General features: G+C 37.6%; 1 protein-coding gene across 6 annotated transcripts in view; it reads right to left on the reverse strand.

The window, feature by feature from the left end:
- Positions 1 to 10,209: 10,209 nt before the first annotated feature.
- Positions 10,210 to 19,145, reverse strand: part of ube3a (ubiquitin protein ligase E3A) — a 68,029-nt gene continuing 59,093 nt past the window's right edge. For all 6 annotated transcript variants that reach the window (XM_043692269.1, XM_043692273.1, XM_043692270.1 and 3 more), the window contains 2 exons: positions 12,573 to 12,716; positions 10,210 to 11,513 (listed from right to left, as the gene is read on the reverse strand). In XM_043692269.1, the coding sequence (XP_043548204.1) occupies positions 11,393 to 11,513; positions 12,573 to 12,716 (265 nt within the window). In that variant the 3' untranslated portion in view covers positions 10,210 to 11,392. The remainder of the gene's footprint in view (positions 11,514 to 12,572; positions 12,717 to 19,145) is intronic.

A 19,145-nucleotide genomic window follows, 5' to 3' on the forward strand; every position in this document is an offset into this window, starting at 1 on the left:
TGTTTTTAAAAAAAATATTACAATTCTTTACAGAAGTCTACCTGGAAATGCAGACATATTCTCATTGGAAAGCTGGCACCTCAGTCATAGTAGGACTAGTGAGTGGCATGCCCATAAGCCTCTGACTCTCAGACAAGAATGCTGCCACTGAGCAACAAAATCAACAGTCCTCAATTCAACTTGGAGTGCAATTGCTCACCACTACACTGTATAGATGTGATATTTATAAAGTACTAATGACGAAGGTTTTGAAATGACTTCAATCTTGGAAATGTTTCTTCTTTAAAATCAAATGTTTTTTAGGGTCAGAATTCAACTGAATTATTGTATCAATTTGTAGAAGAATAACAAACCTCTGTCATAATAATAATTGTAGATAACAAGAATCATAAGTAGATTATCAAAGGGCATTTCATATTGACTGATCCAGGACTTGTCAACACCCAAGTACAGCACATGACCAAAACAATGTGCAAATCAATATTCATGATAAAGCTGATGTGAAAGAAATAAACTCTCTGTCATGGTTGTTGAAAAATGTGTTTTGTAACATGTTACAAAGGCTGCAACTTCTGGTTTAAAAGACAAGTGGTTAAATGAACCTTGACGCTTTTTGCTTGGCACCCATCAGGACAAACTGCTCCTTTTGAAATCTGGTATTCTTGCATCTGTCCTGATGCATGCAAGTTAAAATGCATCCACGTCTCCTCTCAGCAATAAAATGACCATAGTTTCTGCCCACAAGTAAACAGCACTAGCTGTAGATCCGGATAGACAGGGGGAATGATCTTGTCTAAATGCTTCTGTTCTTATTCTAATGTCTAGCCAAATGTTTGAAGAGTGCACTTCATTAATATCAAGTATCTAAGATTTCCAAATATGTACAGCTCCATCGTGCTATCAGGGGCCTGGCTGCACTAATTCCTAGACTTGTACCATTCTGAATCATTGGGAACTGTTGAGCATGATTATTGGCACTTGATTCTTATGCTCGGGGAGTTTATCACATCAAAACGTTTGCTCTGACTGGTTGACTGGTCACTAGTGTCCCTGCTGTGCAGATGTGAACACACCAGTAAATTAACTTTAATTCAGTAAGACTAATGGGTGCATAATAGATTATTTAGATAGAATGCAGGACGGGAAGAAAGACCACTCTTCTTAAACCAGCTCTCTGATATAGGTTAAAAATAGTGTCCCAAGGGCACAAGTGTCCTGCAGTCCATTGTACGGAAACAAAAATATAACCTGTGCATTTCTTAGTAGCTTAGAGTCTCAATCGTTGAAATCCATAAATGTGCGTACGATAGCTAACTAACAGAACTATAGACCAAAAATGTAACGTTCAAACATTCTGGCCTTAAAATGACCTGACTCATCTGATCTTCAGGATAGTGATCGGTTTATCATTAGAGAGAGATTCATGTTGTAATATAGTGTTATAATTTCTGTGTAGACCATTGAACTAAACAGACTCCCAAAGAGGCTACAAGCTGTGTGTCACCTTTTATATATTTTAACAAATAAGAACCAAATGCAAATTATACAAGCAAAATATTCAAAATTGATAAATCTCTCTTAAAACAATCAGTCATACAAAAATATTAAAACAACCAGAAACATCCCCATCATTTCCCAGTCACGTGCCACCAGTTTCACAGCATTCAGTTTCTACTGCATACGACCTTTCATTTTGCCATTCAGTTGATTTGTCCCTCAAGTTCCTTTTGTTAGCAGGAACATTAGACCAAAAGTTCCTGCAGATAATCAGCATTCAAATGGCACACTCCTGAAGAATACACTCAGGTTCACAATTTTTCATGGCACAGATTCCTTGAATAAACCTCATGAAATGGTTTAGTACAACAAAAACCATTGAATTATCCAATTCACAATCTTTGCTCCAACCCAATCTTTTAAGTTTCTTTTAGCTGCATTACACAAACAGCTCCTTGTAAACATGCCTTCTCGGTTCACCATTCTGTTGCAGCTCTTGGGTTTTTACAGCAGTACAGGTATCCCCTCACTATCCAAATGTAGAGCGTTCCTATGAAACAGTTCTTAAGCCAAAAAGGTGTAAAGCAAAGAAGCAATTACCATTAACTTATACAGGAAAAATTTGAGCATTTCTAGACCACCCCCTAAAAAAACACAAAACCTAAACACTAACATGTAGTAAGAGTGATCACCTTATGAAGGAGCGGTGCTCCAAAATCTAGTGTGCTTCCAATTAAGCCTGTTGGACTATAACCTGGTGTTGTGAGATTTTTAATTATGTAGTAAAGGCTGTTGGAGGTTGGGGGGGGGGGGGGTACAGAAGATTGGGGTATAGGAGAGAGAGGAAGAGGGTAATCTATTAACATCTCATTGTTGCCTGGATCCATCAGGGCAGACAGGTCAGACAGAATTCAAAGCTATGACGGCTTGATGCGGAGTGTAGTTCATTGGGAAGGCGCCTGGTGGTGCCACTCTTGCGACATGCGCTTTTTCGAAAAAGTGAAAACCCTCTTTCGGTTAGCGAAAACAGGTACTAAAGTAAGTCTTCCATAAAAGTGATTTGGCCTAACGCGAATGTTCAAAAATACCTGCTTTTGGGTCTTGCCACATGACTGCGTATCTTAACTAGTGGTACTGCTTCCATATCAATGATTGCAAAGTCATGTACTGGTTTTGATCACCAAATAAGTTAATTAATTCCTGTACAATTTTAAAACCCTGAAAAAGTTTTAAACATTCTTCGAAATTAATTCAATACCTTTGAATGAGACAATTGCCTTTGCTGTACTGTTTCATCAGTGGAAGGTATTACAGCTTCATTTCAGCCTATTGCCTCTTCAAAATGGTCTTTTTTGTATGAGACAGCGAGCACATTAAGTTTGATCTTGTCCTCTCCTAATCCATTGAGATTTGTCTAATACTTTGGCCCACCAAGCCTCCAGCTAAACAATGTCATCAACTTTAATTTGGACAGGTAACACTGATGAACCGCATTTGTTACGATCCTTTACCATAACCAACCACCATCCCAAATCTCCCTGTGCTGACATATCTACAGACTCCAAATTGTAAACTGGTGAAAGTGAATTTATGTCTTCTGTCGTTGACTTACCTTGACATTGTATACTGGATTCACTTTACTACATTATGTATACTGTAAGGTCAGTAAATAAATACTTCATAAAATTTCAAAACTAAATAAAGTTCGAAGTCCAAAGAACTTGTACTTCAAAATCACAAATTATTCAAAGTGTAATATTGTTCAGAAAATTTATGACAATATAGACATTTACAATCCTTTATACTGAAGGAGATAATTCCATTCTATCAATGTATTCCAACTGTATGTTTTGCTTTAAAAATATTCATGTAATAAAGCAGAACTGTTTGATGTTTCAAATGGGAACATATTAGAACTATGTAAAGAAAACAATTAAAGTAGTTGTGATTTTTCCTTATTCAATTGCAAAATTAGGTTGAAGTCATGAAATATCCCAGGAGTTTGGTAAAGTCACTGGCCATAAGGCATTATTCCAAAAACAAACAACAATTACTATAACATTTTTGATGATGGAAGAAACTGGAAGTGAACACTCATTCCAGAACTGATGACAAGAAAATTGGCAATACAATCTAGCAAACTATTCATAACATAATTTTGCTATCCCTACAGAATGAGTCTAGTAATGTTTTAAAATAAAACAAAATGGTATCCAACATCAACTTGTTCAAAGGCAAACTTAAATCCCTAGGAAAAACAATTTACACCATATAAAACCATGCCACAAGGCGGTGTTCACAAACTGCTGGCCCTGACAGGGACAATTGGAAGGTGAAAATTAATATGATCAAGTCATCTGTAAATGACATTAAAATTGGTAAGCAGAGAAATAGGATATCAGTGATCAAACTGGACAGGGTAGTTGCAAATGAAATTCAATCCTGAAAAGTGTTAAGTATTGGAGGGCACAATAGCAAGTAGAGGGTCCTTTGTGTGCATATCCAGATTGTTAAAAGGCAGCGGACCAAATAAATAACGTGATTAAGGCAGCACATAGGATGCTTGTATTCTACACCTTGTAAATAAAGGCAATATTAGGGTTGTTATGGTGGGACAGCGTAAAACACTAGTTAGGCCATAGGTACTTTGTGCAAGTCTGGTCACACTATAGAAAAGATATTGTTTCATTAGAGTGGGGGCAGAGGAAATTTACCAGAATGCTGCCTGGGTTGGAGAATCTGAACAGTGTACAAAGACTGGATAGGTTGGGGTTGGTTTCTTTATAACAGTGAAGGTTGGGAGGGGCCTGAAATAAATGTAGGACTATGTAGCGCAAAGGAAGGGTTGATAGGTAAACACTTCTTTAATGGGTCAATAACCAGGCATATATTTAAGGTAAGCGGTAGAAGGCTAAGAGGTCAGTTGAGGTTTTTCACTCGGGTAGTAGGAATATGGAACACTCTGCTCGAAAAATGGTCAGAAACTCTTGTAACATTTAAGCAGTATTTAGATAGTAATCTGCCTCCAAGGTGATGGGCCAAAAGCTGAATAAATGGGCTTAGTGTTGTCTAACAGCCCTCCTACCCACTTTCTGTAGAAAACTTCCCTTTTTCTAGAAAGACGACACTTGGGCAACACTACATCAGAAATAAATATGCTCTGTTACATGGCAGAAACCACGTTCTGGCCTCAAACAGTCCCTTACAGATAATTCCTCTGATGGGAATTGGTTAACTTGAGTTGATTGATGGCTGGTTTACACTGCAGGTTAACACCACAAGCATACATTCAATTCCTGTAGCAGCTGAGATTACCATGATGGTCCCACCTTCTGAACCTTGCTAGATGCTTGGTGATCCTCAGGTTAAACCAACATCAGTTGTCTTTCTCTAATTACAGAGCAGTCCTATGATCTGGGAGGACTTTGGTGACTTAACCTTTTTATTCCTCTAAATTTTGCTTTACCTCAAAAGGGAGAACACTTCTTGATAAAGGTAGACAATCAGCTCAACTGGGCTTTCTACTTGCAGTTTGCATTGCTCATAAGTCAAAGTTGTATTTGAAGACCTTAAGGTGGTATCCATCTGTTAACTCAAATCATCCTACAGCAGCACTACCTTTCTTTCAAGATTTAGACCTTGAAAGCAGCTATCAGGATGGAATGATAGGCTCCTTGTCCCAGCCTCTGCTTTTTCCACAATTTACCACATCATGGAATTCACATCTCACCCGAGTCCTGAAAAAAGTCTCCCGAATGATGGATCGTCAAACCTCCATAAGTTTATTATTCAGGTCCAACAAGCCTTTTCAAAGTCAATTTTCATAGTCACAATTACAGAGGAACAAATGTCTTGCAATCTGTTTAACTCTACTTATTCCTCACCAATATAACCGTATCAAATGAGTCACTGTTTTTTACCTAATTCATATCAACTTATCTGTAAGCACTCAAGAGTAGTTGATATGTCAAGACAGAATTAGAGATGATGAATAAGAACGGTCCAAGTTAAATAATATTGGAATATAGAAATTTACAGTACAGAAGGCTATTTGGTCCATTTTATCTGTGGCTATCCAAAAAGAGACCTTAAGCCTAACTGCATTTTCCAGCTTCAGCAAACCCTTTGATTAGCCCAATACAGTTCATGAAAACCAATAATGGAATTCCTTAAATTACAAAACTGACTCAGATTGAAAATACTGAATCAACTGGTAGAACAACCTAGCTATGCCTGGATAGCAACACCAGTGTGATGGTTAAGTCAATTTAATCAATTTCAGCCTTTTGGTTCCACAGCACCACAAAAGCTCTTATCGCTCAATGTATATTCAAGCCCGAGAAACATTATTGGAATTAGTTAGCAGATGCATGAAAATCACAACGCAGACCTCAAGCTATTAAATTCCAAACCCGCCCCCCCCCCCCCTCCCCCAGATGAGAGGGGAAAAGTTGACAGGGTTATCAGACAAGTCCATGTAATTTTAAAGCAGCTCATGTTTCTCCAGGGGTCTGCTGTCAGCAATCACGGACTTACCAGGAAGCCTCATTTTCAACAGTTTCAATGACAAAAGTGAAGGGGCAATCTGGCTGTACATTTGAACCAATTTCTACAGCTTTAATAGAGTAAAGGAATTATTTCAGAAATGCAGGAGGTCCACTCACCTTTATGTTCTTTACTTATGTTGGGGGATATTGGATTCAACTAATAACTGAGTGTAGATTTGCTGTTATGGGTAATCAGGATCTAAAGATCATTGCACAAGATGCTCTAAATAATTGTAACGTTTGTGTCAATATGGATATATAAACTGCTTGGTTGGTTCAGTCAAACAGGTTAATGGGGCAATTAATGTACTCATTGATAACAACCCTGGCCAAATCCATCTGATAATGGTCCTGATGCATGCCTTCAGGGCATTCTTTGGAATGTTTTCTCACTCAGTTATCTGCATGGAGTATTAAGAAATAGACTGTCATCGCTAAACCCAGTGATTTAAATGGTGAATTTTGATCAGCCAAAGACCAAAAAGTAGACTCAATGTGTCAGATAATTGATTAACACACAAACACATTACAGGCACAACTGAAGTAAGTTTACTTGCAATTATGAAGATAATGCAAAGGAAAATAATCAGTGATTTAAGGCATTTTCGTTTGGAAATATACAATGTGGGTTTCAATTTTATTACTTAAGACTGGCCTAGCCTACTATCACCCCTTCTAATTCAAACAATGCTTGCACAATTTCTATGCCAAAAATATTCCCAATACATATTAAGTTTGAATTGCTCATATTGTTGCAAATGGGACAATAGTTGGAATAAAAGCTAGATTAAATCTTTGCAACAAAATCTAGAAAGCCCAAAATTCACGGAATGTTCACGTACATTAGTAGACTGTACTATTGCTGTAAGAACTGAATAAATTATAGCACTTTTAAAACCCAAGGATTTTATTATTGAGAGAATATTCCATTCTCTTTAGCCTGAAACCTCTATTCGTCTGCAATTTTTCAAAATGATAAATCCAACAGTATTTTTAATGCTCTGTTTCAATGTCTGGTATCACAAAGAGTACAAGCTTTAACAATTTTGCAGGATTGGCTGGCCCAATTTAATAGAAAAAAAAGTGGTAACTTGTGAAAAGTTTCTGCAAACCACACCTAGGTAAGGGTATTTTGCATATTAGATTTGCAAAATTTAAATTAGACGCTCAGGATGAGACAGCTGAATTTGAAGAAATGTTATGTCAACCCAAAGTATAAAGTATCCCATTTTGCCTAACAGTAAAGTTAAGACAATGTCGAGCTCCCTACAGATGATCATATAAACCATGCAATGGGCAATTCTAGACAGACATCACATAACTACTGAATAAATTAAATTAAGCATGGAAAAATTCATCGATCATTGTGCAATTACGTTTACAAATAAAACAAGGTTAAGAGCAGACATATTTAAATTTTCACATAGACAGTAAGTTAAAAATATAATTGAGTAAAACAATTATTATACCAAAATAACTGCATGTAAACCAGTCACTAATTTTTAGCCTTGTTAAATTTGACAAAATATTGTATCTGCATAACACATTTAATAATGGTAATTCAGTATTATATATAAATGGGGCCAAATTAAACAGCAAAACAATATTAATGCTGCACTTGGTCAATTGATGAGTCCTGGTAAAATTAAAGTTATAGGAATTGGAGATGTTCCACCAGTTGGAGTCAGCTTGCAGCACAGAAGTAAAATGGTTATTGTGTGCAAGGGCAAACATCTGTCCCAGGATGTTGCTGCAGAGGTTTACCATCTGATTGATCAGTACAATTCACATCTCCGTAGATGAAGCATACCATACCTGAATGCAGCAAGACCTGGTCAACATTCAGGCTTGAGCAGTTAGTGGCAAGTAATATTCACATCACAGATTTTATTTTATTTTAGGGAATGACTCTTCATCTCCAACAGGAAAAAAATCTAACTGTGCCCTCAAGAAATAAAATTCAACAGCATTGTTATCACTGAATCCCCTATCAACATTCTCATGACTAAGACCATAACAGGACCAACCATATAAACACTGCAACTACAAGTATGGGTCAGAGGTTGGAATTTCAATGCAGAGTAACAGGTATATCCCTCTACATCTCCACAGAAGTTTATCCATTATCAACAAGGAGCAATTTAGTAGTGTGCTGGGATACCCTTTTCTTTCCTGAGTGCAACTCCATCCCTTAATCAGTTTGATACCCTCCAGGACAAAGCAGACCTCTTGACCAGTATCCCATCCATCATCTGAACTGTTTACTGACTCCATCGCAGCACACATTGCAACAGTGGGTATCATTAACAGAATGTACTGAATTAGTGAGCCACTGCATCAGCAGCTTCACCACTTCTACTACCTAAAAGGACAAGGTCAGTGAACACACAGAAACATCATCGGCAAGCTCCCTTCAAAGCCATGTAGCAGCCCAAGTTGGATCAATAACACTGGTCCCTAACAGTCATTGGGTCAACATCTGGAACTGCCTCTCCACCAACATCATATGGAATGCAGTAATTCAAGAGAGCACTGCCACATAACCACATTTAATGGCAAATAGGAGGCAACAGATGCCAGCCTTGTCTGTGAAGTTCACATCATATGAAAAATTTTACATATTTAAAGCTTTAGGCTGAACCCTGAATATACTGCCATCAACTGAGGTTGCATTTATTTTAGTACTCAATTTATTTTAAGCTTTCACTAATTTTAACATTGCTGTGTCTGTATTCTATATTTGCAGTGTACGCCAGCATTAGAAATTCCAACACCATGTCACATGGCAAATTTTGTAATCTAATACACATCGAACAAATCTTAAATATTTCAGTAACTGATTAACCACCTAGTAGATGAATGGAGTCTGGAGGGGGCAAACTGGTCATGGGTAACTGAAAACAGTCAAACACTGAATCTAGTAATGGAATCCTTAACTATCTTAAAAACTGAAATTAAACTGAATAAAGCTATTCCAGAAAATATTTCCATCAAATAGCTGCAAGAAAACAGAATGGTGTGTAGACAGTTAAAATGCATAACCAAATGAGACAACTGAAAGGGAAATACTTATCTGGGAAATTAAGATTTTAAAGAATATTGAGAAAAGGCACACAACCAGAGTTACCAGCAAAGACTCAATGGACAAAAAGATGTTGTGTGTTTTACGTCATCTATAAAATGATAGAGCTGCCATGACTAACAAAATTGTTGATCAGATGCAACAGGCCAGATGGCCTACTCAGTTTACTGTAATTTCATGATAAATTAGGTATGTGACAGACTGAGGTGTTAACAAAGTGTCAGACGTGGGGTTGACCAACAGAAAGATGTAACTTGCATAGTTTATTTTTACATGCATTTCTTTAAGCTTCCTTGGATTATGTGGAAAATACTTAAAATAAAAAGTCAGACCACATTAACCTTAGTCGGCAAAAAAATGTCTGACTGAGCAAGTTTCAAGTTTGCAATCAGACCTTATCAACTTTGGTTGCAACTGTTTACCAGAATGCTTCATGAAGTGTTCAATTATGTGTAAAAGCAAGAAGAAATGCAACATATTAACCTTATGAGAAGTTCAAAGCAGATGAACAAAAATGCAGCAAATATAGTTCAGTCTATGATCAACATTAAAAAAGTGCTTGCAAGAATTATCCATTAAACACCACAGGAAAAAAAAAAATCAGACAGCAAACTAATGCACACAAAGCCATTAAGATTTTACTAGCACAGATCGCTACCATATGACTGAACATCACTGAAACCTAGATTTCAAATCAAGCCTGAGCAGAGTGATAAAACACCTCATATTAGCAGTTCCGAAGTGTCTTAAGAATCAAAGAGAATTCCAAGGAGGTCTAGTTATTTCTAACATGGGAGAAAAAAAGATGGTGGGGGAGGTAAGTTAAAAGTTCAGTGCAGGGTACAACAAATCTTTCAGTATAAAATAACGTTTTTAAATTGTAAAGGGGCAGTAATGGTTTCTGTCAATCCTTCACTGGAAATTAACCTCCAAATTCTTAATTGCTTTTCTACACCATGATTTACTTGCAATCAACACTATGTTAACTTTTAATTCTATTTTACATATAGAAAGATACTTTATCAAATATTTTAAACTCTAGCTAATTTGAGTCATTTATTGTGCCAGTAAACAGTAAAGAAATTGTTTTAGTCTGTTTTATTTAGTATCATTCATGTTAACATCCTTTGTTCATTTGTCAATGAGTAAAAATTGTTTAAATAGTGCTGTTAACCTTATTTCGTCAGCAACCCACACTTTGAATATCATATAGTATTTTGAATGCAATCAGCCTTTTCTCCTTTAGAATTAATGCAATGCCTATAGGATTAAACACAGTGTTGTCCCTGTAAATTGTTTAGTTAGGTACAGCACATGAGAAAAAAAAAGTTAGAAAATTCCAGAAATTTGTTGAGAGAATCAAAAGCTGAAACTTCTGCTCCAATTCTTGCAAGGACATTTTCATCTACTAATTCCACGTAATCTTTCCAACTAATTTTGCAATAACGTTGGCAATGTGTCGAGCATTGCATGTGGGTTTGTTCTCCGAAAACATCAAACAAGCAGCGGAAGTTTAAAAAATACAGTCAAACCCAGTGGGTTAGCGATCCAGCACGGTAGTTTAAAAGTTTGAACAGAAAATATATTTCCAGACTTGAGAGAACTACCAACAGTGAAGTTTTTCTTTTATTTTTTTTCTCTCTAAAACCTTCTAAGCATTGTTGTGCTGTAACTAAAGCAAGATTTCAAGAACGCAGTTAACATTCCAGGTTCTCCCTTCCATTTTTATTCGATTTACAGGTAAGTAAAAATTTGCTCTCTGGGACTAGAACAGCAGCACTTGCACCAAACCACTTCAAAAATTAAGTTCCAAAGCAATGCGGGGACTAGGGATTGAAAGAAGTAAAAAGAGTGCATCCAGAACTGAGTGGCTACAAGGAAATAATAGTACATATTTTAAAAATACATTGATCTTAGGAACGTTATTTGGGAGAATTTGATTTTCCTTTCATAAATTCAAAAAAGGCTCATTTCAGTAATGTAACAAACGTATGATTGAGTAATTTTTTTCTTGAACTTTAAAATAAATATTCAGAAAAAAAGTTTACTATACATACAAGCAAATGATATGAAAGTCACACTAACAAAAAAAAAAATTTGTTCGTACAAGTTGCTGAAATCTGCTGTTCCAGCCCAGTGTCTGCTGGAGGAGAGGCACAGACATGGGTGACTATTGTAGATGACTGTCATATGGCCTTTATATAAAAAAAAGGGGCACTGACACCCATAATTTTACTTTTCATCACACGCTTTACATTCATATCTTTTACAGCATGCCAAATCCTTTGGCATAGGTAATGGCCTTTAGTAGTCTCTCATTGAGCTTTTCCTTGCTGCAATACTCAGGAAGTAGGAGGACATTAAAACACGTGTGAGATGTTGGCAACCTGGAAGAGAAAAAGTGATACATTAGATACAATAACAGCAAAACAGAACAAGCCATGCTGATAGTTCACGAGGATTGCTCATTATAAGTAATCAATATTTATTTATAAATGTGTGGAGTTAATTTGAAGACTAAGTTTGAAGTTAAAATATTTGAGATAAAGGGGGAGTTGCTTGCATGCAATCGCCATGGATCAAGTTCTAAGTCAATGGAATGGAAATCTAATGCTTTCAAGCATTCTGATGGAGGTATTCAAAACTCTAAAGAGCTTTGGTGAGACACATCAGGGAAAATGTACTGTTACTGGACAATGGCTCAGCAACAAGAGGATCTAAAGTTATGACTCGCAAAAAAAAAATTATCTTTGTTAATGGCATGGGGTGTTCTACAAGAAAAATCCCATGAAAGCAAGAACCTCAAGTTTTTGATTGATTTGGATAATTATTCGAAGATAAAGATTTGAAGAAGGTTTCAGAAATAGAGCAGGCCTAAATGGTTTTTCAGAGTCAATGCAAATGGATAAGCAGAACGTATATTTCGCATACTATAAAATTCAACAATTAGAGGTCGAACCAAACCTTCTTTATTGTTTTGGTTCAATGCCACCTCATACAGTTACATACAGTGACCTTTGGAGGAAGCCTTCTTTGTATAGGTTTTATATTATAGGCTCAGTATGTGTGGTGACAAGTTGAATGCATTTAGTTCACACCCCTGCAGGGCCCCACTGGAAATGTTTACAATTACGTTAAATTAACAAATTCTAACACAGCTAGAATCTTAACAGCTATCAATACCAAAAGAGAAATGCACAGATGTTCAAAGCTGGAACCTGTGAACTTTAGTGAAGAGATTTTTTTGGAATACAAATGCATTTTGGAATGATAACTGATAGCAGCATAGCTGGCTAGAGTTAAATGAATAACTCCAACAAGGGTGGGTTCAAACCTGTACCAGCTTTGCTGATGTATGACAGCTGCCATATAACTAATTGGCATCTCTTCATTTAGAGACTATGTGCCTTCATGGAATAAACCTAATTCACAAAGGGATGCATTACCTGTCAGAATCTGGTCCGTTCTTTGCGATAATCATCTTGAGTTTTCCAAGGCCACCAACTGGTGCTCGATCTGTGCCTGTTGTAAACTGCAGGAAGAGTCGTTTCTGCTCGTCTGTAAATGCGTGGACAATTTCCCAGAATTCCCTGATAAAATGTGTTTTGTTAACTTTGTGGATTAATCTCTACATTTATTAAAATACAAATAACTTAATTCTTTAATAAGCTTACAGCACTCTCAAATTCTGGCTATATTTTGTTTTAAATACTTTTAATAATTTATCTTGGAACTTGCCATTTGTGAAATAATGAGGCTTGTAATAGCATTATTACAATTACCTCGGCGAATGTCAGGAGGACATTATTTATGAATTTATAACAACAAAATGGAAGTATTATTTTACTTTTTTTTTTAAAATAAAAGCTAGAAAGGTACCACATTAGTGCATTAACTCAACTCCGAAAGCAAAGGTGATCCTACTTGGAAACTATACCAGGGAATTGGGTTATTATAGCAGCGTGTTTTTGTGGTCTTAGAGTTCAGATGTCGGATCTGTAAAATTAATTCACCGGATGAGAAATGGATGCTTTATTGGATTGAGTTATTCTGTATGAACTTTGTTATGCCACTCTTCGCGATCTCTCTTTTAAATTATTATCGAATATAAATCAGTTTTCTACTTTCATAAAATTATAGAACAGTGCATCATGAAAGATAACTCAAGTCTGCTCCAACCCAAAGACCAATCCCTATTTGTTCTCTATATTGCTGCAAATTTTCATCAAGTACATCAATACACCTTTCATGGTCCTTTGCAACGTGTAACCATCACTATCAGTCAGTACATGTCAAACTCTTTGCTGGATAAAGATTTTGCCTCAAGTTGCTTCCAGTACTTAAGTAAATCGTTATAAACTTATATCCTCAAGTTATCCCTTCAGCCAGTAGAAGAGTTTCTCCCAATTTCCACAATCTAAACCAAATTACTTTTTAAACACTTATCAAATCTAGGAGCTGTTTCTGCTCGAGGGAAAAACACATTTTTTGACTCAATCCATTGAACTCATCTCGGGGACTATTCCAGTGAATCTCCTCTGCACCGTCTCCATGAGATTCATGTCCTTCCTAAGTACGATGCACAGAACTGCAACCGACACTGGAGCTGGGGCCAAAATAATAATTTACATAGGTTCAGGACAACTTTTGTGCCCCCTCTATTTATGAAACCCAAAATTCCATGTTTTAAACTGATTTTTTTTTTAAGCTTACCTGACACCTTCAGTGGTTTGGGCAGAAATATCCTCCTGTCTCCTCTTTTTAACCAATTTAGAAAATTTGTTTTATGATTCAGAAATTGCTCACCTTCTCTGTCCAACTCAATAATGGATAAATTAAAGTATCCTAACATTACATTTGTTCTTGAATCCAGTAATTCATTTGAAAATCTCACGCCAACTATTTGATGGCTTATAAAATATCTTAAATAGTGCGAAAGACTTTGTTTACTGCACCCAAGTAGTGCAATTCAGTTTTTTGCCCATCAAACCATTCACACTTTCTAGTACTTCAACAATTTTCTGAAGCAAGAATAACACTTTTTTCCCCCCCAAGTATAAACATTCAAACCACCCCCCATTCTTTTTGAGCAAAACCAGTTCTCTTTACATCATAAACCTACAAGACCTAGAGCTCACCAACATGATTAACTGCATTTCATGCATTTGCTAACTTGGGTCTCTTTGCATTGGCTATGGATCCCACCTAATTTTGTTTTATTCATAACTGTCTTGCGCAGGTCTATGAACTTTGTTTTACTTTTTAGACACAACTTTATGTCCAATTCTACCAAAACAGTTTAAATCTACATCCAGAGCACTCCATAACTTGCCCAAAAGGATACTGGACCCACCTCCACTTGTTCATCTTAAACAGGTCTCACCTACCAAAGAACTCATACCAATATCTTTGGAATTCAAAACTTGCCCTTCACTCATCACGTCCAAAACCTCTGACTTAGAATAACCTATTTCTACTGCTTAATACTGGACATAAATAGAGAGATCAAGGGCCTGTTTTTAACTTCCCATATTCTTAACTCTTGACTGCAGGATCTCCACCTTTTTCTCAAGTCATTAATTCTGACCTGAATTACAATGTCTGATTCTTCAGTCCCACCAGAAAATGTTCTGTATGCTCCTTAGCAGTCAGAAGGAATCATACAATAACTCATGATGATAGAAGACATACCTGTCTGTCCCTATCCACTCAGCCCCACTCCTACGCTGGACTGTACCTTGCTCTGTAGTCCTTTGTTATTGCGTGTCAGGCTCCAAGCTCACTTCATCAAGGTGGTGTCAGTGGCATTCTGTGATACTGGTTTGAGGGTGCAATACATGGGGCAATGCCACATTTATTGCCTATTCCTGGTTATTGTTGAAAAGGTGGTGCAAGCTACCTTCCTTGACCACTGCAATGCACTGGCACAGGGACAGCCACAGTGTTGCTATGGAATGAGGTGGTGACGTTGTTCCAAATCAGGGTAGTGTGTGAACTGTCAGAGAACTTCCTGTTCCCGTGTACTGCTCTGGCATTACATCTTGGAGACATTATCCTAAACATTAGATCCCTTCTTTCATTCTGAAATCCAAACTTGGAGCACTGATCTACTGTTTAACTTCAATTTTGGTGTTTTGCTGCACCATGACCCTTCAACATAGATTCTTAACTAAAAAACACTCTAGACACCTTTTTGTTTATTCATTCATGGAATGTGAGTATTGCTGGTTGGACCAGCTTTTATTGCCCAGCTCTAGTTGCCTTTGAGAATGTAGTGGTGAGCTGACATTTTGAACCATTGTAGTCCATGTGCTGTAGGTAGACCCACGATGCCATTCGAGGGAGATCCAGACTTTGACCCAGTGAAGGAAGTGATATATTTTTAATTCAGGATAGTGAGTGGCTTGGAGGAAAGCTTACAAGTATTCTCATGAATCCTTGTCCTTACAAATGGAAGTGGCCATGGATTTGGAAGGTGCTGTGTCAGGGGCCTTGGTGGCTTTCTATAGTGCATTTTGCAGATTGTACACTGTTGTTACTGTACATTGGTGGTGGGAGGAGTGGCTGTTTGTAAACATGATGCGAAGCTTTGTTTTGGATGGTGTTAAGCTCTTGAGCATTAGTGAAGTTACACTCATCCAGGCAAGTGGGAAGCATCACCCTCTTGACTTGGGCCTTGAAGACAGTGGACAGGCTTTTGGAGTAGGAGGCAAGTTATATGCTGTAGGATTACTTCCTTCTGACCTGTTAAATAAATGTTTGTGTCAAGATTGTTAATCCTTCGATAACTGTGAAATACCTGCACCCTAATACAAAAAAAAAGCAACACCTGCAACATATACACAGGTACAAATACAACATTATATTCCAATTCACAAACTGCTTTATGTTCATTTCCACACTGAGCTAAATGGTGTGTTTAGTACATTGTAAACTTGAATACGGTGCTTCTAAATTATTGTAGCAATATGTGAGAAAAACTGACTGAATTCAAATTCTTACAGGCAATTTCTCGTATTTCAACTGCTTTAAAAAACAAATACTCAAATAATAAAACTTGTTTAATTGTACAACTTTAGAGAGGGTATTCTATGACCAATTTTTAAATATATGCTATGATAATTTTTTCTCTGCAAGTTACCTCTGAGCCAAGAAAAAATAAACTAGAAGTGGTTATCAAAGCAGCACTGTTAAATTTGCCAAGTTTTTATATATATAAAATGGTGTTTCTTTTGTTTGCAAAAATTAAAAAACAAAATAAACTGATTAAAAACATTCATGTCAAATATAACATTTGAAACTTGGGTGCAAAGCCATGCAGAAAATCACAAGGTCAAATTTCTTTCCATCGAGTGAGATTTCTATATTAGTTGATCAATTGGTAGTTATTTCACTTGCTGTATAAGAATAAAGATTAGATTACCTACGGTGTGGAAATAGGCTCTTCGGCCCAACTCGTCCACACTGACGCTCCGAAGAGTAAACCACCCAGACCCATTTTCCCTCTGACTAATGCACCTAACACTGGGCAATTTAGCATTGGCCAATTCACCTAACCCGCACATCTTTGGATTGTGGGAGGAAACCGGAGCACCTGGAGGAAACCCACACAGACATGGGGAGAATGTGAAAACTCCACACACAGTCGCCCAAGGCTGGAATCGAACCTGGGTCTCTGGTACTGTGAGGCAGCAGTGCTAATCACTGTGCCACCATGCCGCCCAGGATATTTCTATGTAACTGTACATTCTTTCTTAGAGTACACAACCACAAGTTGGGAGTCTGATGGAACAGGGCATCTTACAGCATATTTATTCTCCACTTAAGTTTTTAAATTATTTCTCCATGATGCTACTGTAAGTGGCACAGCAAAGCCAAAATGACATCTGTGACCTCAGTGAACAAAATTAACCATGTATCGCATTATATCAATGAGTGGAAAGAATAAGGATTGAAAGAGTTTGTAAAAATCAGAGGTGGAGAAGTCTAATTCAAATCAGGTACTGAAATAAATAAATAAAATGCTACAGAAGACTGGAATCAGGTGGGGATAAAAGGCCTGGTGTGGTGCACAGGGAGAGAAATTTGGCTCTTTATAACTGCCTCAAACAAAACACAATTTGGAGCATTTGTTGTCAATCTCTAATTGCTTGAGAAGGTAGAGTCGCCAGCTTGAATTGTTGCTGTCTACGTGACATAGATACAATCTCCCAGACTCGTCAGAGAAGGAGTTTAGGATTTTGACCCACCAACATTGAAAGAACAGTGACATAAGTTCCAAGCCAGGACAACATGTAATTTAGTGGGTATCTTGCGGATGGTAATATCACCAAGCCCATGATACCCTTGTTTTAGGTGGTATAATTTAGAAAACAGTCAAAGAAGCTTTGTAGATGTAGAGCACGGAAACAGGCCCTTCGTTCCAACTCGTCCATGCTGACCAGATATCCTAAAGTAATAGAGTCCCATTTGCCAGCAGTTGGACCAAATCCCTCTAAACCCTTCCTATTCATATACTGATCCAGATGCCTTTTAAATGCTACAATTGTGCCAGTCTCCCAACACTTTCTCTGGCAGCTCATTCCATACACACGTGAAAATGTTGTCCCTTAAGTCCCATTTATATCTTTCCCTTCTCACCCTAAACCTATGTCCTCTAGTTCTGGATCTTGTCTATTTATCCTATCCATGCCCCTCATGATTTTATAAACGTCTATAAGGTCGCCCCGCAGCCTCCGACGCTCCAGGGAAAACAGCCCCAACCTACTCAGCCTCTCCCTATAGCTCAAATCTTCCAACCCTGGCAATGTCCTTGTAAATCTTTTCTGAACCCTTTCAAGTTTCACTACATCCTTCCGATAGGAAGGAGAACAGAACTGAACACAATATTCCAAATGTGGCCTAATCAATGTCCTGAACAGAGGCAACATGACCTCCCAACTCCTATACTCAATGCACTGACCAATAAAGGAAAGCATATCAAATGCCTTCTTCACTATCCTATCTAGCTGTGACTCTAATTTCAAGGAACTATGAACCTGTACCCCAAGGTCTTTGTTCAGCAACACTCCCCAGGACCTTACCTTTAAGTCTTGCTAAGATTTACTTTTCCAAAATGCACCCTCGCATTTATCAAAATTAAATTCCATTTGCACTCCTTAGCCCACTGACCCATCTGATCAAGATCTGAGTTAACCTTTGCTGTCCACTGCACCTCTAATTTTGGTGTCATCTGCAAACTTACTAACTATATTTCTTATGTTCACATCTAAATCATTTATATAAATGATAAACAGTGGACATAGCACCGATCCTTGTGGCACAACACTGGTCACAAGCCTCCATTCTGAAAAGCAATCCTTCACCACCTTGTTGCTGTCTACCTTGGAGCCAATTCTGTCCAAATGGCTAGTTCTCCCTGTATTCCATGAGGTCTAATCTTGCTAACCACTCTCCCATGGGAACCTTGTTGAACGCCTTATCGAAGTCCATATAAATCACGTTGATTGCTCTGCCCTCAATCCTCTTTGGTACTTCAAAAAAACACAATCAACTTCGTGAGACATAATTTCCCACTCACTAAACCATGCTGAATCTCTAATCAGTCCTTGCCTTTCCAAATACATGGAAATCCTGTCCTTCAGGATTCCCTCCAACAACTTGCCCACCACCAACGTCAGGCTCACAGGTCTATAGTTCCCTGGCTTGTTCTCATCACTCTTCTTAAATAGTTGCACCACATTAGCCAACCTCCATTCTTCCGGCACCTCACCTGTGAGTGTCGATGATGCAAATATCTTAGCAAGTGGCCCAATAATCACTTCCCTAGCTTCCCACAGAATTTTAGGTACACCTGATTAGGTCCTGGGGATTTATCCACTTTTATGCATTTCAAGACATCCACCACTTCCTCCTCTGTAATATAGACATTTTTCAAGATGTCACCATCTATTTCTTCAAATTCTGCATCTTCAATGTCCTCCTCCACAGTAAACACTGATGCAAAATACTTGTTTAGT

The sequence above is a fragment of the Chiloscyllium plagiosum genome, chromosome 6 (genome assembly GCF_004010195.1).
Source record: "Chiloscyllium plagiosum isolate BGI_BamShark_2017 chromosome 6, ASM401019v2, whole genome shotgun sequence".
NCBI lineage: Eukaryota > Metazoa > Chordata > Chondrichthyes > Orectolobiformes > Hemiscylliidae > Chiloscyllium > Chiloscyllium plagiosum.